The 23467-nt window shown below is 43.3% G+C and overlaps 1 protein-coding gene across 1 annotated transcript in view; it reads right to left on the bottom strand.

Annotated features, from left to right (window-relative positions):
• The window catches only part of PTCHD1 (patched domain containing 1), a 39014-nt gene that overhangs the window by 14080 nt on the left and 1467 nt on the right, over positions 1-23467 (bottom strand). Inside the window, exon 2 of the mRNA XM_005516692.3 lies at positions 11675-12335. Coding sequence (XP_005516749.2) covers positions 11675-12335 — 661 coding nt within the window. The remainder of the gene's footprint in view (positions 1-11674; positions 12336-23467) is intronic.

Raw genomic sequence — 23467 nt, forward strand, 5'->3', positions numbered from 1 at the left:
CAAACATTTGTGCTGAGCTAAGAAAATGCACTGTGAATCCTACTTGCTTTTCCTACACTTGCCTGTTTGTGGGAGCCCAGTTCAGTGTAGAGTAAAATCCTAGAGGATACTAACATCCTGTAAAATACTCATCTAAACAGCCCTGTTAGGAAGCAGTGTTCATTTCAGGGAAATTGTGACTAGGGGACTGTGGACTGTGGACAGTTGAGTACTGTTAAATACATCCTCTTTGGCAAAGTGATTGAAGTCCCAGCCACACAAGCACAGCCTGACCTCATTTCATACCTCCAAGCACAGGTTCAAAGGCCAAGTGAGCCTGAATGCTATGTGCAGGCATGGTACATGGATTCAGGACACATGAAGAGCAACATGGGATGGGATGTACCGGTGTAAGCATAGGCTGTACACATTACAGTGCTTTATTTACCTCCTGTCACACAGACTCTGTGTGTCAGTATTGTAACTGCATTACAGGTATGACAACATACCTCAAAAACATGGTAACAGTACTCTTGGGTACATTCAGTATTTGCAGTGATTGTTTTAAAAGCTACTAAATTTTACACATATTATCACCTAAGATGTATTATGGCTGCAGGTACTAACATCTGACTTGGGATCTTTCCAAGAGAGAAACACACTGAAATTAGGTAGGTACCTGTTAGGTATCTAGGCATGAAACCATTTGATCAATCTCTGGTTGTGCTTTATATTTGATTATTAGCCATTCACCCTTGAGTGTCAGGTTGATCTCTCCAACTGTGTTTACAAAAGCACTGGCCATCCCAGTCAGAAAGCCCCATGCACGCCCAAGTATTCCTCAACTTACCACCAGCATGAAAAACACAGTATCTTGGTGCATGCACACCAGACAAAAATCTGCCTCAGTCTCTGGAGAGAGAGCTGTGTTTTGTGCTGTATCTACTTGGCAACAAAATAAGAGAAACCAAAATGTTTAATAATACACTCTCAGAATGTGCTGCGTTTCACAGCTGTGGGCGGCTGTGCCCACAGAAATGCACCGTGAAGGGAAAGTGTCCCTGTGCAGCACACGCTGGCTTGGTGGGTGCGTGCAGAGAAGATGCCTTCAGCTGGTGCTCAGTTCTTCACAATGGGAGAACACAATGGTATTTTCAGTCGTAGATATTGCTGAAAGACTCTCTGGGCCATTAAGCCTGCACTCAAATTGCTTAATGCACAGTCAGGAAAGTGGGGTGTGTCTGGAAATCCAGCACAAGGTTGAGGCCTCATTTAGGTCTTGTGCAGCACTCCCAGTCACAAAAGAGAGTAGGTTCCTCATAAGACTCATATGGATCTGCTGCACCAGAATAATCCAGATCCCAGTCTTCTGGCAATGAATATCTGCCATAATATACTACATTTTTAAACTAAGCTTTTGGAAATGGAGCACCCAATCAACTCTCTGCTCTCCTGCAAAACAAGCTGTTTTGGTCAGGTGCAGCCCTTTCTGACCTACACTAAAAAGTACACATTTGCACAAAGCAGGCATGGACAAAATAAAATCACCCCCTCGGTCTCACCCAAAGTTGTGGGGACACAGTCAGCAATGGGATACAAGGTGCACGTCAACTATAAACTCCCCAGTTCCATTTTTTATCGTGGCAAACAAATAACTAGCCAATGTTTTAGAAAATGGTACAAGTCATGAGCTAATTTTAAAACCATGACCACGTATTACATATATATATATATATATATATATTTATATATAAACCATGATGACATGTAATTATTGAAATTATTGAAATGAAAATCCTTCAGTATAAATCTCTAGTTTTGTGATATATATCTTGTGTATGTTTTTATACATACACAGACACAAGACACATATAAACATTCTGTAATTTTTCTATCTATATAAGGGGAAAAGAAACAAAGTGAATAAGAAGTATTTTAATAATTCTAATTAAATAGAATTAAACAATGGCATTCATAGTCCTAGACTTCACCACAATCCCTAATCAGCAATGGTGGTAACATGGTTCACCACTTTTTATTTTTGGAGTATGTGTATTTACTAATAAAAAACCTTACTATTTCATATTGCATTTTCAAATTATTTTTTTAAAGTATACCAAAATTCTGTTTAAATTAACAGCTTCTGATTGTAATGATTATACATGCAATTCAGCACTTACATTATTAATCCTGAATAGACCCATTGATTTCAATAAAATAAAATTATTGAATTAGGTTTTGGGAGAATGATTGATGTTTTTCTTGTATCATCTTTTTTTACTTTTGAAACAATGTAATATTTGAGATTTTGTTGTCACAGTGATAGCAAGAATGTCACATAAACACATTTTAAAACAGGTACATTTGAGAGAAAACTTGAGTGGCTGTTGTATTTTGGTAAGCCAACTGAGTTATGGTTCAAAATCTAGTTTTATATATAAGAAGAACATTTAATTCCACTTAAAAATCAGTAAAGGGCTGTTCTGGCATTTAAGTAGCAGGCTGTCAGCTCTGTTTCAATGTGTCACTTGCTTTCCTCTGTTTTCACAAAAGACCTGGCAAAAGTTAAAAGTCATATTTCTTTCAGTGCAACAGAAGGAGCTGTGTGTTAGCAAAATTTGGTTTTAGCTGCTGGAATATTTATGTCTGCATGGCTTGCTCATCTCCTGACTCCCCAGACCTTTTGGAGATCTGAAGAGAAAGCATTTGAGCCAAACCTGTGCCGTACGTGCAAGTCTGTGCTTCTGGAGCAAACACCTGACTCTGTCTGGCCTCCAAAGGTTGCCCTGCTCCAAAGTCCTCCCAGAAACGCCTCTTCATCCTCCTTAGCTCGGGAACACCAGAAAATCCCCCAGGAAGCAGAGTGCCCTGCATAAGCTGTTATTTGAAGAGAGGGAGAAAGCCGCATGGAGGATGACAAGAAGAGGAAGGCACGGCTCTGCTCACCACTGCTGCTGGCATGGGGTGCAGACCCCAGGGTGTGTGGGGAGCCAGGACCACCCTGTGCACCACGGGAGCTGTACAGGATGGGAGAATGCCATGCCAGGACAGTAAAGGGATGACAAGTGTGGCTGGCAAGATGAATTTCCCCATGGTGCACATAGCTCAAGCCTCACTAGCCGAGGAGCTGGTCACATGTGGAGTTTGGTCTGCTAAGAAACCTGGGCTCATCTCACATATGACATCTTATGACTCATATCAGCAGATAAAACTGAAAACTGATTTTCATCACTAAGTGATTTTTGGACAAATCTTATGCATGCTGTGTAAAAGAAGCACTTAAAAGTGAAGAGCCTCCTGCAATCACCTGTGCTAGGTTAATGTTTACCATGTTACAGCACAGCCAAGTGACATACAACAAACCTCCCAAAAATGCAGTAAGACATAATGGGTGCATTTGGGGCAAACGTGTTTTAAATGTGCTTTAAATTTCTAAGGCCACAAGCTAAAATATCATTTGCTTCTAGGAGTGCTGTCCCAGTGGAACATGGGCCAGCGGAATATGGATTTGTTTACCACACTTCAAATTTCTCCTTTTCTGGCGAGAAAGCTACAACTGCAACATCTCAGGCATACACTTAAATTCTCCTGTTATAGTGATGTTTGTCACTACTCATACTCATAATATACAGATCTACTCATACTCATAATATACAGATCAACCATATGTGAAACACAATGTTCAGAAAGTTGCAAATATTCATTTAAAGCACATACAATCTACTATTTTTACTGATTAAAAAGAAAAAAATTACGAATTTGGAACTCAACTTGGGCTTTTCACAAAGCATCCATACTTATTCCAGTTTATTTACTCCACCTCTGGATTTTCCACCAAAGGTTTGATGAGCTGAAAATTATTGGTCCCCTCTCTGCACACAAGCCTCTAGGCTTTTGCCTGTTTGGGGGAAATGTAATTTATTTGAAGCTTACAAGGTGGACTATCTCTCTCACAGCCAAATGAAATGAAATGAAGCCACGTCAGTTCCTGCTGGTGCTCCCCAGGTCTTCATTGATCACCCAGGCCCAGTGCATAAAGTGTACCCCAAACATATACACATACATATATATGTATATATACACACACACACACACATCCTACATGTATAGAGAGAAAGGGTTCCTTTCTTTAACCTCTGAACTTCCAGTATATTCTCATATATGTGAAAGCCTCTCTTGAGGGACTTCACTTATTGAAGAAAATCAGGATGTCAGTGCCAAATTCTTGGTACCTGTGACTGGGACACCTCTGACAACCTCCACTCAGCCCTTGCATGCACCGAGTTTCCCGCAGTCAAAAGAATGAAGGCAGCAAAAGTGTAACAACTTTATGTTACTCTTTGCATAAATGAATGCTCATTGAGCACGCTGCATCACCTGTAACATACTTTTCACAAGTGTGTATGGGGGCACCAGAAATGAAGAGGAAATGGCTGTACAGCACTTGGTTTCAACATTAAGATGTTCTCTGGACTGACTTCCTCTCTTCCAAAAAACATTGTAAATTATCTGAGTCATCAGCAGTCTTCTGAAGCCAAGAACTGTGTACGTGTGCAGGGATTTCACTGGGCTTCGTGGTGGTGAAGGGGGAACTCAGACACCATGTTGGCTGTGTGCAATGTGTGCCAGCTGCAAGCTCCACCTGCTGCTTTTGCACTGCCCAGGAATGGGCTGGTGCCTAAACAAAACAGTCTGCCACCATTTGTTTTCAACTCTATTTCCTTCCCATGCAATAGTGGCTTCTGTGTTTGGGTTTCTTGGGGGGTTTGAGACTCAGCCTTCAGGAGGAGAGAAGGATGAGGAAGACCAGCAGGTGAAAGAGGTGATTAATCAGCTCCACTTTGGGTGCAAAGTGCTGACTTTGGTGAGAGGACTAATTGCTACATTGAGTGAGGAGGGATAGCCTGGGAACCTCCTTCTGCTCCTACTCCCTCTTCCACATGAGGAACAGAAATGCTAGGTGATGCTTGAAGGACTATGGAAGATGCATGGCTGCTTAGAGAGGTCACAAAAGACTGAGGGACTGAGGACAGAAAAGAGAGAAGAAAAAAGCATGATGAGGAAAATGACATGCCTGGGATTCTGTCTGTTATGGGTAGATAAAACCAGATAATTTGATTCATTTCTTAGAAGAGGGATGAAAGGAACAAACCACAAAATGCTTTAGGACTGTAACTGAGCTGTGCAGGGTTGAACTGGGAAAGCTGAGCAGATGGAGTGACAAAAAACCAAGTGTACTTCCAGGGCACTCTTGGAGTGCTTTGGCAGTATGAAAAAGGAAAGGATGAATGATGGAAATCACTGGGAAATCAGAAGCAGCTGAGATAGAACTGCAGGGTATAGAGGGGACCTATCTGAGAGCCAAGGAAGTTGTTGAAGAATATAGGGAAAATGATGGGAGCAATGGGCCCAGCTGGGGCTGAGAAGAGAGGAGGATGAGAGAGGAGAAATTTAAAGAAAACCCAACCAAAATGGCAGAAGGAATGGCACACTGACAGGACTGTGAAAAATAGCAGAAAAGATGAAGGAAGCTTAGGGAGACCAAAAGATGCAGGGGGTTGTGCAGGCATTAGGAAGAAGATGCCATGGCCTGGAACAGGAAGATGGGTGAGACCTGCTGGAGGAGGCTGCCAGATATTGCAAAAGAGATGGATGAGATAGGAGAAAGGGACATGGGGGAAGCCAGCTGGGCCAGCTGAAGGAGGACATGCTTCCTCCCAGCATGAAAAGACAGCAGAGTCTTTGGACAGGTAAAGTGAGAAAGTTTAGCCGGGGAATAAAAAGCCAGACTCAGTAAGCTCCACATTTTTATTAACTGACAGCAGGAAAATTGGTGGAAAAATACTATACAAGGTCAAACATCAAGGGGTGTGTGTTACCTCTGCGTGTGAACTGAAGGGCACTGAGGAGACCTGTGGAGGGGCTGCTTCTGTCTCTTTGAAACTCTCTATATGTAACCAATGTTGACTCTTCAGCTTTATTGAACATAGCAAACACTTGGATGCTTGATAGGGAGGATAATGAATGCTTTTTGCGTGTATAAATCTGGCATACATTGCAACTTCCCATCAGCATGTTCTTCCAGAGAGCTAAACAGCAGCCAGGCCAGGTGCCTTAGTAGCACTGAGGCACAGCACCAGTGAGCCCCGTGTACTGGTGTGTGCTGGCCTGAGCACCTCAGGTTTTTGTGCTGGTGGTCAGATGCCCTGCTTGGTTTAGTTGCCTGTTGCCTTCAGGGTCTCTAACCTTCAGCAGTCCTCTCACTTGCCCTTCTGTGCTTTTCACTCCTATCATCAAACACATTGACCTCCCCTCTCCTTCTGTTACTGTTTACCTTCCCGCCTTCTTTCCCAGCTGTCTCTGAACTCAGATCCCATCTATGGGGCTCCATTTTGCATTTGTAAAGCCCCTGTACCAGTGTCTCAACTCTCTCCTCCATCAGCACAGCTCTTCCCCAGGCAAGTCACGTGGAAGGTGTGTGTCCAACAAATCTGTGTTTCTAAGAAGTGACTGGAACTCCTCTGCATCTGTAAGGTGCCAGTATGAGCCCTGGTTCCTCCAGGTGCTTTCCAGAGTGCTCCGCACCTCACCTGCTCCTGTGCTTCCTCCCACCAGACGCAGCCCTGCAAGGGTGTCCTTCTCCCTCTGACTTTCCTCCACTTGGGACTGAACCTCAGGAAGACCCTGCCTGGGTTTTGCCTGACATTTCCACCTGCTCCTTCCCACTCATCTCTCCCTGGATCTCTCTGATGACTTTTACTTTTCTCTCTTACCAGAAGGAGCATGCTGCAGGGCACGATGTGATGGAGGTTGTAAGAAGGGGTTTTCCTTTGTCCCTGGTTTTGATGAGTTTCATACACAGCTGGCTATCATTTCCTTTTACAGTGTGCTCAAGCCACTCTCATAACTTCTACCTGGTTTTCCCCTGCCAGCACTGGAGGCTAAATATAAGCTCTCGGAGCTGGCCCTGTGTCCCTGCCCATATCTGGCAGCGCCTGGCGTTCCACCGCGGTTTCGCACAGCCGATGCTTTTCACAAATTTGGCAGCTGAAGAGAGCCACTTCTCCCCGAGTAAGCTGTATTCATTTCTGAAGGAACAGCAAACACATTGCTAGTTTGCAGTGCAAAGGGCTATGCTGCAATTTTCTTTTGAGTGCCTAGGTTCCACTCTGTCTCTGAGAAGAAAAAAAAGTCACACCAAAAACTTGTTCAGACAGCTCTGGTTGTTGTCTAATGATTTGTTTGGTAACACTGTGATTTTTTTGAAGAAAACGGTATTTTTAAAGGTTTGGCAGTTTTTAAACAGCATTTAATGTGTAAGGGAAACTTGTGATGGATATATTAGCATCTGTGCCAGACCAAACATCTGTAGTTCTTAATGAAGAAAGCAACAGGAAATCAGAATTTTAATTCTGTTTTTCAGCTGACACTATAAATCAGCTATTTTAAATCCAACTTAGTTGTAGAATTTATTTTTTTTTTTGTTTCTATGGTCAAAAATGAACAGCCCTAATTCAGAAAAGTATTCTACAAGAACTAGACATGTTAGCAAACTTGTCCTTAAATTACTTGTTTGCACACTGGTAGATGTGGATGGCAGTTTTAAAAACCACAGAGACATATGCTAATTCATACTACATCCAGACAAATGGTGGGAACTTGCTAATTTTCCCAGGTTTTAGGCTTCACTTTCAAGTTAGAAGTACCTATGTTAACCTGTAGCTGGAGAAGAACAGCTCCCAGTTTGACTTGACAAGATATCCCAGAGGAAATAGTGGCCACAGCCAGCTTGCCCTCTGCTGCCTCACCCCACATCCCCTCGGTGGGGCTCAGGCCAGCCCCAGCCTCCTGCCTGCCTCTCACAGCTGGACCTCCAGGCACCAAAGGCAACCTTCACTCTTTTAGCATCTGCTGGGGAAGGGGGTCTCTGGTAACATTTCTCCTGGCTTCAGTTTTTGCCATTGAGTTAAAAATCAGGAACGGTAAAAAAGAAATCTGCCCCACCATAAAAATTGTCACAGTAGTGACATACTCAGACTATGCAGTCATCTTTTGTAAGCTGGGTTACAGTAATCTGCCTTCATTAAAAAGTAAAATAAATTAGAATAAACTACCAAGATTAAAACCAAAGTATGAAGTGTTTAAACTGGCATGTCATATTTAGCAGGTGGAGTAAGCAAAAGATATTCCTGCCTACACTTACACAGCCTGAGCTTAAGACTGTGATTTGGTAAATCATGATAATTTAGTAACTTTTTAAATTCCCTGTTGATGCAAAAGCTCAGGATTCAACATCTACAGAGGCTAGTACCCTTCACTGTAGCTTGTTTGTTCTTGGAAATGGCTGATGAATAAGGGATGTCAAAGAAAACAGGATGAATGAAAGAAGTATTACAAAGCACTTTGATCAGACTATTTTCCAGACATACTGCTTGTATGTTTAGAAGGGGCTTGTGGCTGGACAACCTATTCAGAAAGTAATTCTTGAAATACAAAAAGGTTGGTAATTGCAAAACATTGCTGACCAGCTAATACATCTTGGAGACAGTGATGGTCTCCAGATACACTTATTGAGGAGAAATAGTGTGAGATAAACAAGCTATAATTCAGTAAGGACAAGGGCAAACTTCTACATGTTGTTTGGAATAAATGACTGTGAAAACAGGATAGAAAATGACATGAAGGATCTGTGAATTACCATGTACCACCAACCAAATGCCAGCCATTTCATACTGCTGAGAAAAGAATGAATGACATATGGCGATGTATGAACAGCAGTGCTGTATGAAAGATGTGAAAAATCATCCTCCTACTCTACGTGCTGCTGAAAGCCTCAGTCTGAATCCTGTGCCTGGATTTAGGCATCACACTCCACAGAAGATGTGGAATGGTCAAAAGTAAGAAGATTGCTGGAAGTCTGGTAAACATAGTCTGAGGAAATCTGGGATGAAAAGGAAGACTGGGAAAATGAGAGTGGTACCAAATATGCAAAGAAAAAAGAAAATAAATTATTTTCCAGATGCAGTGGATAAATGAGGAGGACTGCTAAGTTACAAAAGGGGAATTCAGGTTAGACATGATGCAAATGCTGTAGTGGTTGTGCAGTGAAACATAGGAGGAAGTGGTCCAAGCAGGAGACAAAGTGCATGATGAAAACTATCTGTTATGAAAGATGTAATCTCATCCTGTGTCAAATGATGTCTGGAGAGTGTCCCCCGCCTCCGCAACGCTGATGAAAAGTTAAAAATCCTCAGCTGCTATAAACCAGGGAAGCTTCATTAATGATGTACACCAGTAAAGGGGCCGTGCCTGAAATGTGTCCGGTGTAATAATTTTTCCTATCTCATTTCTGCTTTTAGCCATGAGATTATGAGTAATAGATACAGGGCTACATCGTTAGCCAGAAATCCTTTAGCTTTCTAAAGGTCAGTTAATCTATGATCTAATCTGATGGTCACTGAAATTAAGTGGAAGCAGTTCAGTGGGCTATAATGGAAAGTTCTTGGTGTCTGTAGCCTTCAGTTTCCTTGACTTAAAACATCCTTTATAACCAAACAACATCTAGGTATGAAATACATTTCAAAATGCATGCTGCATCTTTCTGTTGTACTTCAGGAAAAAAAAAAAAGGCCAACCTGCCTTTTTAGCTATCTGCCAGTTTAAAACAGTTCTCATTAAGAACTCCAAAATGCTGTCAGTGCCTTCTGTTCACCTGTTGATATTCCCATCCCCTGGGAGATTTTATGCAGCTGGGGAAGCAGGCAAGATTTACGTGAACTTGGCTGCTCTATCTTGACTTGTTCACAGTGGGAGCTGAGCTGCCCTTTTAAGAGTGGAATACTTCAACCAAGCAAGAGCAAAAAAAAAAGAAAAAAGGAAAAAAGAAAAAAAAAAGGAAAAGAAAAGAAGAGTTGAGTTGACTGTACAGCTTGGTACTTAATGGAGCACTAAAATAGGCATGTGAAACTTTTCATAGTTATCTGTATGTCTTTGAAGATTTCAAGTCTCAGCATTGTCACTACCAGTAAATTAAAGATCTGAGAGGTTGTCCCAGTGAGCAGATATTTGATCCCTAAACAAAGCTAATATTTCATATTTTTGAGTCAGTTTCCTCATGAACTTTCACTTCATATGTCTGGACATTAGACTGCTTTTCTGCTGCTCTTGTAACACATCTGAAAATCTCCTCCTATCTAAAGTTATACTTAATATACGCTACTTAGTTTGAGGAATTGAATTTTATAATACATGAACAGGCATAAAATCCCACCAAAGAAACCAGAGACTCAGGTCAGAAAGATACCCTTCTTTTGGCTCTGACTTTGTTGTGCTGCATTTCCTCTAGATTACAATGTAGTTTAATTTTCATCGATGTCATCTGAAAATGACAGCCAATGTAATGTAGCTGAATTCTGTTTGTCACTGAATATATTCTGTATGTTAACTGGTAGTGTGATGCACTGAAGCATAGTCTTTAATTAAAGCACAACAATACCACAGTGCAGCAGCACTACAGTACCAGCACGGCACAGGAACCTGGTGCTGGATATAAAAATAGTCTCAAAACGTGTCATATCACTACATGATGTGACTAAGTCAGTGGAGACACTTACACTTGAAACCTGAAGTATTACTGAGCACTGATTTTCAGCTGGGGAAGCTGTGATCAAATCAATGCATGTATTATTCTCCACAAATGAATAATGGCGTGAACAAGGACATATTAAACACCTACAGTGCACAAAGCTTTTCACACTGGTTATGAACCAAACACAAAGAGGCTGTGAACTCTCCAGAGCTCTCGTTTTGTCTCCCATGAAATCCTCCTGCCTCTCTGGAGACAACATGCAGAATTCCCACAAATTGCCTGGTGCCAGCAGGAGAAGGCCCTGACTTTGGGTTGGGAGCAAGATCACCACACTTCTGTCTTCCCCTTTCCTACCCTCAAAGAAAACAAACCAAACTGAAACCACTCCATACTCCGTAGTGAGTGAGGGTGGTACAAGACCCAGGGAGATAAAGGTGTCTGTGCTGGCACAGGAGCCAGGGAGCAGCCAGTGCTGCTTCCCTCTGCCATGGGATGTGCTGGTGCTGAGCTTGCAGGTCCATCCTGACCAGGGGTGTCAAAGTTCTCTCGCCCAGGGCTGTGAAACCCTCCCTACGCTTGCTCAGCCAACACAGGGACTTATGGAGAAATGCAACCCAGAACCAAGCACCACTCATCCCACAGGCAGGCACCTGCCAAGTCAGGACAGCATCACTGTGGTCTCCAAAGGAGCCAGCACTCCCTAAATGCCCAACATGGGTAGTCCTTTGATTTGCCAGCACAGCTGAAGCAGTCAGTGTTGCATGGGGACCACTGCAAAGGTCTCCCTCTGAAACCAGAATCAAACATCCACAGAGAAGCAGCAGCTGGGCTCCCTCTCTGCAAAAGGCATGGCATTTGCACATCCTTCTTCCTTGCTACTGCACAGACTCCATGTCCCACGGCATTGTGCTACGCCATACTGGAGCCCCAGGCGTGATTTTAACATCCAGGCACCATAAAAACAGTTTAGGAAAAGAGGCAGTATGGATCTGGCATGGGGCAGCACTGCAGGAATGAGACAACAGGAACCATGCAGTGATGCTTGTCTGCTTGCTGGGAAATGTGTCAGGGAGGCACAAACACACAAAAGAGAGAGGAGATAGTTACCTAACATGACGAAGGGGATTCCCAGGAAGGTGGAATTGTATTTCCCACCAGTGAGATTGATGATCCCGGCAGCAGTCAGGGTGGCAAGGGTCACTGTCAGCAATCCCAGCAGGCCAAGCCAGGGTTTGCTGCGGACACAGTCCTGCATGGAGCAGCAGAGAATGGCCAAGGTGACCACAAGGACCAAGCTTGTGATCAGGTAGCGTTCTGACACCCTGCTCGTCTTCTGGAAATCCTCCTTCAGCGAAGAGGAAGTGAAAGGATACATTTTGACTTTCCTGTTGGATTTCTGGAAAAGTTCAACAGTGTCACAAAAAATTGATTCCCACTTCTCTGCCACCATGTCATTCAGGGAGTTGATTGCCTGCAAGTAGTAGGTGAGCTGAATGGCTTCCGCAGACTTCACCCGGTCCTTGCTGTGCACAGTAACCCCACCGAGCTGATGCCCATTATACACTTCCCTGCCATCCTTTAAGTGAGTAATCGGATAAGTGATTGCAAAATTAGTTCGATTAGAAGAACGAGCAGCCTTTAATTCCTCCAGTACATGCACTATGTCGTCCACTATGCATGTCTTGTCATTGTTCAGGATACATATATGGGCAAATGTGTAATTGAAACCAGGTCTTTGAACTTGGATCCTGGTCACTGCAGAGTGCAACTACAAGGGAAAGAGAGATCACACACGTTATTCATCAGTTCATCTTGCACAGTAGCAGCCAGAACGACAGCAGCTCCTCGCCGCCATCCCTTTTCTATTTGATCTAAGCAACAACAACAAAAGTTCAGGTGACTGCAATATTAACAGCACACTCATTGCAAAAACAACAAACAAACAAACAAAAAAAGGAAACATGCATCAAATCAGCAGTATTATTCCCCTATGTCCTTTGCTGGTAAATCTGGCATAATGTGACGTGCATATGTGCCAGCGCAGCTGCTGTTTGGCCTCTCTAAATAAGCAAACTCAACAGGTCCAGCTAAAGCCCAGCCATGTCCAGGGACATTGTTGTGCTCAGGATTTCCCAATTACTCTCAGAGACCAACCTGAGGTACAGAAGGCAGAAGAGCACCGTGAGCAGGCGTGCCGCCTGTGGCAGCCTGGCAGTGCAGGGGACCAGCACTCGCTCTGAGTAAAGGACAGGCCACAGCTGCATGTCCTACGTGTAGAGACTGATGGCAGAGCAGGGAAAAGAGATCTGGCAATAACTAATTTGCCCTCTTTTCTCCTCCCTCTTTCGCCCATCAAATCCTCTGTAGTCTGAGGGCAGGAAGCAATGGCAGAGACACACACAGGTTTTCTCTTGCTCTCTCTGAGAGTTTCTGTTAATTAGTGAGGGTCCCCTAACTTTAGAGTTTGTAGGTTATTGTTAGGTCTAGCAGCTCTTAGTGCACCTTCCTTTTTGTTTCTCATACTTCTGAAATTTGCCTTGCCTGAGCTCTGACCCCAAAAATATTCAGTTATTTTTGAGCATCAGAAAGGCAGAAAAACTTACCATCTCTTCTTGAAAAAATATAGAAAACTCTTGCAACACTTTATGAATTCATTTTAGTCAACATAGAAGAAACAAGAAATTTAAAATATGGCAAGAGAACAGCCCTAATAGGCTAGGGTTACAATGTTTTTCAAATTAAATATTGAATTTGCTAACATGTATCATTCTGTCTGATGACAAACACTTTAAAAGAATAGAAGATAGTGTCCAGGAGAGCAGTAGAGCTTATACACTCATCTGGGGGCAATGGAAAAAATGCCTAATAGTCCTGGCTAACCTCCTGCATCTGTTGAAACTAAACAATCATAAAGACTTCTGTGTGGTATTTGAGACTTATTTGCAGCACCCCCTCTCCCCTTTTATATGGTACAATCACTCTGATTGTTTTGTGATTACATTGCACAGTCTCAGATGGGTATAAATTTAGTTATGTTGTCTCCATTCCTCAGGATAATGAGACATCATATAGACAAAGATGACAACATTCCTATAGTCTCATCTTGTTTCTCTAGCAGCTTGGGGGTCTATTTTTCCACCTTTGAGTAGTTTTAATTTTTTTGACAGAAATAATGGTTCAATACTGACACTAGGAAGATAAGTTTGAGAAATGAACTGAACTAACAAATCTTTTCACAGTACTGTGAGAACATGATACCTGGCCATGGTGAGAAGCAAAATTTTCCATTGTGGTAAGAAAAAAAAAAATTAACTGTCTGTGCAACAGATTAGGGTCTTTCACACAACTTTCTTCTAAAAAAACCCCAAAGTAAAATATTTGCAGGAACGTGACAAAGAAATTAACCTCTATGGGCACTATTTCCCATCCTTTCAGTTTGGGGTTGCAAAGTTCCGCTGTTTTTTTGGTACAAATTCTATTGTATGTGACTACAGTTTGGGGAAAATGCCCTGATTTACCAGATCAAAGACAGATATCTGATTTTAATTTTTTTGCAATGAGAGCTACTGAATGGTTTTCATTGACAACAGCTATAAAACAAGACGTCACATAAAGAAGTGCAGCTGAGGGAAACCAGGAGGAATTGAAGGAATTTCCTGCCTTTATTAGATTCACAACACAACTCCTTCAGAGAGGATCTGTGGAGTGACACAATGCAGAAGAAACTAAACTGACATGCAACTTTTATCAAACAGTGTATATTGCTATTTACCCACCCTGCCTCACAGCAGCATTTGCTTTCTTCCACATCTGAAGCATTTTCTTTTAAGATTTAGGTTATAAAATAACCTCATCTATCACAGCTATTACTTCATCTTTAGTGAAAGGCTAGAAGCTAAATGTCATGCCTAAAATACTCCTTTCCTCTTGGAAATGATCATTTCAGGCTTGCTCTGCAGCAGTGGCCTGGTCCTTCCGAGACCGTGCCGGGCTGGACCAGGCGTTGCATGGAGAGGACCTGCCCATCCCACCTCTCAGCAATGAGGCTTTGGGGAAGAGAGGGAAGCAGGCAGACAGCTCTGTGTCCTGGCACATCTTGGTAGCTGAGCAGCTCCTGGAGCTGGCTGCAAGCTTGTGCAGTTTAGAGGAGCCATGAGAGATATTCTGAGCTTTGCCAGTGGCCACAATGTTTGGTCTCAAATTGGCAGCAAACAGCCAAAGAAGAGGAAAACTTGCCATTCCCTCCATCCCAACAAAGTATGCTGAGAACTGCACCAGTACACCCAAGGATTCAGCACTGGGAATCCCGACCCAGACCTTCCTTCTCGACAAACACACTTTATCTGCACTTTTTTCAGACCCAATGCTAGGAAAGTCCTCTGCTGCCTCAGTGCAGGGCAGGGCTGTGCTGCAGCATGGCTGCAGGCTCTCTCCTTTCTCCCTCTGCTTGCCTGTGGCAGCCCGTGAGCCACAGGATGCTGCCTCTTCCCTGGTGAGAGCTGCAGTCCCATGGCACTCTCCTTTCTGCTGCCATGCTTGCAATTCAGCTGCAGCCACACAGATTTTTCCACCCATTGAGAGCCCACACTCATAACCCTGGGTGACTGGTTTCCACAGACAACAGAAGCTCCAAGAGCTTACAAGGGCACATCCTGTGAGTTCAAAGGATTGCACAGTCTGCAGTTTGGCTTGCCTGTGGTACACCAGGTCCCCCAGGAAACTTCAGTCTGATGGTAAAGGCTGTTGTGTGATGGATCAACATTAGCAATATGCTAATGCATAATGCATACTGCACTCCTCAGTGCAGAGGATTGCAATAGCAAGTAACCATACTCAGAATAAACCTGGCACCTAGTTCTGGGACAAAGGACTGACTACCAGATCCTCATTTATCCAGCTGTTCTTATCCTTACTGATCCTACTAGGAAAAAGGGAAATTTAAAGGAATAACAAAATCTGAATGAATGTTTTTTCTTGAAGGGAGACATGAACTGCTTGCTCATCACTCACAGCTTTTTCAGCTAGCTAACAGTGCAAGGAACCAAAAAGCAGTTTTCTGCTGAGATGCCAGAGCACTGCAGCAGGAGAACTGCACAGCACCACCCAAGCTCCCTCACCACGGTGGCACATGATCCCTGAAAGTGTTCAGACATGAAATAACAACATCCACCTCTTCCTTTCCCCATTGTTTGAACAGTGACCATTCCTTGGACTTTCCCTCTCCCTTCTGAAAATGGTATTTATCATGTGTCCTGCGTGCACATGAAGTCTGGGTCAGGATTCCCACCACACAGAATTCTAGAACATTGTTTTCCTTTAGTCTTTAGTCATTCACATTTGGTAAAATCTTGGTCTTGGTCTTTGCTTACTTTAATTTCAGACAGAGAGGAATTACGGCTTCAACCAGGAGACAAATACCTTTCAGCAAATATCTCCAGGTGAGGGCTGTACTGGTCTCACACCTCTACACCAAACCATGTTTAAGCCTGTGGCACAGTTGACAGATGAAATTACACTGCTCTGCCAGCTGGTTCTGTCCATGGGCCCAGGAGGGGATGCCACGAAGCAAAAATCCTTCCACTTGTCCTGGGCTAAACCATTTGCACCAGGGACTCAGAAAGCCATGGCTGGAAGTTCTTCAAGTTGTTTTATTTTTGCTGGTCCTCCTACCTCCTACCTGGAACACAGGTACCAGGAACCAGAGCTCCCAGGAGGGTCAGTTTGGGTGCTCTGGGATGGCCAAGCCCTACATTGGGCTCTATGAGACAGCTCTCCACTGTACAGAGCATGGCACAACTTACAGCAGTGCCATCAAAGCTGAGCCCAAAGGCAAGAGAGTTGTACTTGGAGATGTATGGTCAGGACAGAAAGGAAAGCTTGTTCTTATTCTTAAGTCCCTGCAAAAGATTCAGGAAACCACAAGGAGGGGTGAGAAAAACCTGCATCCCTTTGCTTTGTGGAGAAATCCTTTAATTCAAAGGTGAGAAGGTATTACTACAATTTTGTTAATTTAATCAGGTAACAAAGAAGTCTGCAGCCTCCCTGTGAAGGAAACAGATCCCTTCCCAGCAGGGATGTGTTAGAAATGCTGATTCATCTGCAAAATGGTCCAATCCCAGAAATCCTTTAAACTCACATTACATAATCTCCTACCCCAATCAGATCTATGGGCAAAGGGGACCCAACCACCAGTTTCCCACTTGGGTCTCACTGTGCTGGTGGCACAGCTTTGCTCCCAGGGAAACTCCACTGTGACAGCGACAGCAAAATGCAGCGGGACCATTCAGTCTTTGACAAGCTCCCATGCCCAGCTCACGAAAACACATCCTGAGTCTCTTGGAAGCTGGGTCGGTCACAGACACCATTTTTAATCAAAAGGATGTGTACAGCTACCTCCTGCTTATCATATATACCTCGAAAATATGTTTGGTTTTGCTGCTGAGCAGTGATATGTGGTGTTTATAGGGGACATCACTCATCGTAAGGACTCGACTATACTTTGTACTTGACATACAGTCAATGAATGGCCAATGAGATAAAACTAGCTAGATACATGGATGTCCTCCTGCACTGCAAATGATCTGGCACGCAGACGTGTTTTACTCTCAGGTGCATCATCTTTGCAAAGCCATATTACTTTGTTGTTGCTGCTATTATTTGATTTATTTAGTCTTGCAGTCTCCATCTGATGGTTCAAATCCAGTAATAGCTTTGCTCTGTGGTGCTGCCACTCTTAGAATTTTTTGCTATCATTTTCACCAAGTCTGGTTTTTCCATGAGTCCTGGAGTCTGAAGTATTGTGATTTCTTTTTTTTTTTTTTTTTAAATCTCAGCTTTCATAAAACAAAAGTGTGATCTCGTGGTTATGAAGGACAGACTGAGAAGGCTCTGAACTCATTACCTACTACTATTTAAAATTTTATCACTGTTTTGGGTTCAAGAATGAAAAACTAGAAAGCAGGATAAAGACAATAATTTTAAATATACACTTCATTTTATGAGAAGCTGGTTTACTCTTTTAGTAATTTTTACAGGTAACTTGTGCCAAGGAAAATGAAGAGGATAAAATGTCTTTAATGGATAGCTATAAATTTCTCCACTTTTTCTATGATCTCAGTAATCTCTGGCATTTCATACCTTTGCAGTGTACTTTTTTATTCACATCAAGAGATGGCCTCAGTCAAAATGTAAAAAGGTTATGAGAGGGAAAAGACTTGCACAGCTTCCAGATTAATTTATAAAAAATCCCCACTGTAGGTTTTGCAGATATGGGCAGAATTAAACTTTCAAAAGTGCATTTTCATCAGAAGGTGCAGAGAGGGAGGGCAAGGGAGCCCCTGGGCAGGGCTGTGCCCTGCTGTCAATCTGAGACCGAGGGTCGGGGACAGAGGTTCAAAGAGGGTGCTGGGCAGTGGCCTCCTGACCATACCAGCCTAGCAAGGCGTGAAGAGCGTGCACACAGCTGGCAGAGCAAGCCAACAGATCCTAATGGCTCGGGATAAACATTAGAAGTCACAGCTGGAGAGCAAGCGGCAAGGATCGCTATGAGTAGCTTGGCTCTTTTTCTCAATCCTACAATCAGGTTCCCTGAAGAGATGCTAAGATACTAATTATGCACGGGATTTATTTCTGCAACTAATTTTTTCAGCTGTCCAAAACACAGTGATTTATCTTTTCTCCAAACAATTTCCAGAAAAAGTAAAATCTAAAAATTGTTCAAACTACAAGTCATCAGCTGAGGGACAACTATTAGTGCTCGAAGCGGCAGATGTGCATGCATTTCCATTTCCATCTGTCTTCCTGGTAGCTACAGAAAATCGCTAGATATGATTTTTCTTTTCTAATCTGAAGTGGAGAAGCTTTTCTAATCAATACCATCTTAATTCTGACACCTTGTAAATCTGCCTAAGTTTGTTCCACTGAGAGAAGCTCACTCTGTTTTTTGGGCTGACTGCTGCTGGAGGAAAGGACACCTGGGCAGCAGAAACCTCTTTGCACAGCCTGGTGTGCGGCCACAAGACCAGTTTTTCCTGATGGGTGAAAAAGAATAAAACTTTGCTCCTGTGTCTGATCTTGCATCAGTTCCACCACAGGTGGTTTTCTCCATGCGCTTCAGATGCCTCCATGAACACCCTTCCATCTTTGTACTGCTTCTCAGGGGGCTCTTGCCAAGGGCTCCTCCAGCAGAAAGCCGAGGAACAACCCCTCCTGTGCCACAGGGAAACCTTAATAGCTGCAGGTTCGCAGCCCACAGTGTTAGTTAACAACTCAGGTCCTCCTTCTATCTTCCGATAGGATAGAGGGGGATCTCCTGATGTAAACCCCAACTTAAAGGCAGGGCCTTGTCACAGCTTTTAGGAAGTACAAATGTGGTCAATAGGAGCCTTGGCAGCTCTCCCTCAGCCCTGTGACACTGCCTGGTCTCGGTGGCTGTGACGCACAGATGTCCCTGGCCTCTGACGCCTGCCCTGCCCATTTGTGTGCTCTCCCTGAGGGGTGATGGCCCCAGCACAGCCAACACGTCCAGACACCTACTGGAAACACCTGTCCTCCATGTGCTCTGTTTGTCAGAGGGGGAGCAAAGTTTGACCTTCCAAGGCAGGACAGGCAAGGCACCACGGGATGCTGGGCATTGCAAGCACAGACTGCTCGGCTGGCAGCAGCGCAGGGCTGTAGGGAGCATCACACCACGGAGTGAAGCAGCAAGGAGAGCGGAGGGGCCCTGTCCAAGCCAGTGCTACTGCAGTGGGGCCGGGGCGTGGTGGGCACCAGTGGGATGTCATTGTCCTCCCAGGCACAGGCAACTTTAGGACTTCTGCTCCTGGCACAGACCAGTGCCTGCGGGAGAGAACAAACCCTCTTGCCTGCAGGAATCACGCTGAGGAGCTGCTGCTGCTGACACTAGGAGCTCGGGGATTTCTACACACACTTCCATACTGTCCTTGCAACGTGCTATTTACCTTCTCTCTTCCTTGGCTGTGCCCGGATCTTACCTGCGAATCTTAATTCTCATCTGTTTTCGCATAAGATACATTTTAGCCCTGCAGCATTGTGCTGCTATGACAACAGGCTTGCACTTCTGCTGCTTTCACACCCTTGTTTTTCTTGTATTAGGACTCTTCCCCTCATCTTACAGCCTTGCTCTAAAGACATGACTTCATCCTTTATTTTGTTTTCAGCAGAATGCACTGTATGTTCTATTGACTGTTTCCCAAGAAGTGTTTTTAGTGCCCGAGCTACCCAGAGAAGGTGGAGACCTACTACATCCATTGCTAGATCCACAGCTGACTGCCTGTGTCCAGGCATTCAGGAGTAGCCAAAAGTTTCTAAAAAAGGATACCTTGCGCTACTCAGGATTGCAACAGACCCAGCTTTCGGCTCTGCTGAACAACCACAACCCACTTCCACTGACTTTGGGAATAATGATTTAAGTGTGCCATGTTTGTACAGCAAAGAAATTGGGAATACCACAGACAAGGGAACGTGGTTATTTCTAAACATGGTTGTTTCGTCCACGAATTTCCTCACACGTACAAAGTAAGTGAGGAAATCCGTGAGGACCGTAGACAGAGCGTGCCAACACACACGTTAATAGGAACAGAATAATTAAGGTGCAGAGAGAGGAAATAAAACCCCAACAAGTATGAAGTCTGCAAGATTTTGAAGCTGAATTGTTTTGTTCTGCAGTAATCAGAAGTTATGAAGTTCTTAAATGAACGTGTCCTTAAACAGAAATACCTGACTTTACTTCATTTGTGTGTACAAATACATATTTAGTCAGTTACCTAGATCAAATAATGGCCAGTTTATGAGAGAAGCAATCTACAAGCACTAAAAATCTGTAGTTAGTAAAGGTTTCTTTAAGAAAAAAACTCCTGGCATCTACAGATTTTTATAGAAGCAAACTGCAAATACAATCCCCTTCAGTAAGGCATGTTACATTTCAATCCTTTTTAATCTTTATGTCTTGATATCTTAAGTGGAGTTTTTGACAAAAAAAAATTAGAACTGTTTTATTGTTATAAACACAGTAATGGAAATAGAAGAGAGAATATTTTTCTGTAAAAAAAGGAAAATATTAAATAAAAAAAAGTCTTTAGTATGGTGCAGTTAACTCAGTGTAAGCATACAGGAATAAACAGACTCAAAAGGATAGTGTCTCAAATTCTAAGTTAGAACAAATTTTCTGAGATCCAAAAATCTGTCTAGCTCTGTATTCCCAGTGAGTCTGTATGACTTTAACCTAACAAGTCTCTTGCTGCAAGTGAAAATATCACCATGAAATGGTAGGGGGGCTGTTTTACCACTATTTTTAGGTGGGATTCTAGGTTTTCTTAGACAATTTCTACAGACTTTATAAAATCATCAGAACCCCTGCATGATGGTCCATACCAAATATCCCAATTATTTTTGATTTTCTAAGCACTTATGGGAAATACAGGGGTAAAAACACACTTTCTTCAATTAGGTGTTTTTACCTCCTACCTCTCCCTCTTTAAAGACAAATCTTGTGGGAGAAATGTCCTGCACACCAACAGCACAGGATGCCAGTTCCCTATGCTCAGCTACAGAGCAGGTACTGCAGCAAGTAAAATTTCATTATTGTCCTCCCACGATATCTCAGTCTCAGGATGCATCTCTTCCATATCTGAGATTCTACCAAGGCTTTTTATTGGAACACCTATTTAAGACCAGAGATTGAGGATATGTTTAGATTTCTCCCTTCTGCAAATGACTATGGCAGCTGGAAATGCAACGTTGGGATGGCAGGCCTAGAATGGTGTAAGCACTTGCAGGGAGCTATGAGAACTATTGATACAGATTTACACAGAAATAAGAATAAAAGAGTACTTGGTATCATCTCAAAAGCAAAACTGTTCTATAAGGCAGCCACACACCTCTCTGCTAATGAGGAGAGACTCTGTGTGGAGCAGCTTGTGCATCCAGCAGGACCTGGGGCTGTCCTGGGAGCAGGCAGCGTGGCGCTGGCAGATGTGCGCTTACAGCGGGAGCCCTTCAGCAGCTCCTGCCCTGGGAGCGCTGCCTGAGCCCTGGGCTGAGACAATTCTGAGGCTGAGCCCTGCCCAGAATCCCTTCCCAGACAGCAATAAGGTATCGTGCAGCACTGGCAATGGTGACTTTCTCAGGCTGGTAATGTGCCCAAGAGGAACTGCACTAAGCTAACCCGAGTGTTTTAGAGATGTCACCACAAGAGTAATTTCATTGAATAATAAACTGACTTGATGTTAGACTGATTAATTTTTGACAGTACCGTCTACATCTCATCTACATCTCAGTTTCGACCGCTCAGAGCCCAAAACTTTGTATCCCTTTACTAAGGGACAGTAACAGAAGCTGACTTTTTCCTCTGCCTAAATCAGGGAAAATTTTTCCTTGGCACATGACTAGGAAAGCTGTAGATACTCAAGGCTCATTCTTTTCCCTCTTTGGCAGATGAAGTGGGATATGGCAGGTAAGGAAACCAACAAGATGTGCTCCAAGAGCAGCCAGCATCTGCCTGGGACAACCATCCTCCCGTGTCTCCCATCCTCCTGTTTGTGGGTGGAGATGCAGCAACAGCCGTGTGGGAGGAGCCAGCGTCCAACCTGACATTATTCTAAAGCAAAACCTCTCCCTTGGGGAGGTCATCCTCTGGAAAAGGAAAGAGAAGCAAAAGCTGCCATGTAGGTTCTCTGCCCTGGCTGTGCTTACACGGCAGCTTCAGAAATGTGAGTGGGATTTACTCTGTGGTGTCACCCAGGACACTTATTTACAAGCACAGTCCTTTGAGTTGGTTGGCTCTGGACTGCAGCAGGGGCTGCCTTTGCCCCCTTCTCCCTTTCATGCAGCTGAATGTGTATAGAAAAACCTTGATGGCCATCTTTTCTTTCTCCTTCCCTTGGTGGGCCCTGTTAACACGAGAGGATGCAGTCCTGCATGACCACAGAGATAACAATATTGGGAGCTAGGAGCTTTCCCTCCTGTTTGGCTGTTCTTTGGCCTGTGGGGCCGGGCCATCCACAAGGTTGGACAGGCAGCTGCCTGAGCCTGCCTCTGTCCACAAACAGAAGCATAATCAGGACAAGGAACCTAATCCATTCTACACAAAGCATATTGGAATTAACTAGATAAGTAAAGAGTTGGAAATAATGCATCAGACACGCCTGACAATGTCTAAACAATCAAATGGCAATGGTGTTCGTTATCTCACTAAAAGAAAAATAATAATTTTTTTTAAGTTAACTTGGTCTATTAAAAAATGAGGCTGTGTTAAATACTGACAGAACTTTCTAAGTTATACCTCTTTTGCTGACGTAATAGATGTTATGCAGAAGTTTGCCTGCAGAAAGATTCTGAGTATCATTTATTTGTGTGTCACTTTGCTATTGACAAAACTACAGATCTCCAGAGAAAGCAGTACAGAGAAAAAAAATCCATTACCATTATTATCCTATGACTGAGTAAATGTGCATATATTTGGATGCAAATGCAATTCAGAGTGCAAGAAAATGAAGGAATGAAAATAATTTCTCTGGAGTTTTCTCATTCGCCACTAACATTGCTGTTACTGTAAGCGAGTCGACACTCATTAAATGTTTGTTCATTACTGTTCAGTAATATGTCAAAAGGAAAACAGAAAATAGTCAGTGGCTCTGTACCACAGTTCTGTATGTGCCTATAGCGGAAATAAAATATAAATAAATTCACTGTAACAGTTATTTCATTGTTTAGTAAAGAGAGAGGTCTCCCTGAAGTCTCTTACAATAGGTGTTTGCATCTGTTTTTACATTTTAGAAGAGACACTCCTTGATATGATTAAGAGGAATTAACATTGGCTTTTATATGGGCTGTCAGTTTGACATCCAGGGGAAAAAAAAAACAAAACAAAAAACAATGCTG

The sequence above is a fragment of the Pseudopodoces humilis genome, chromosome 2, assembly GCF_049639895.1.
Source record: "Pseudopodoces humilis isolate 2021_Gansu_Grassland_sample_001 chromosome 2, ASM4963989v1, whole genome shotgun sequence".
Lineage (NCBI taxonomy): Eukaryota > Metazoa > Chordata > Aves > Passeriformes > Paridae > Pseudopodoces > Pseudopodoces humilis.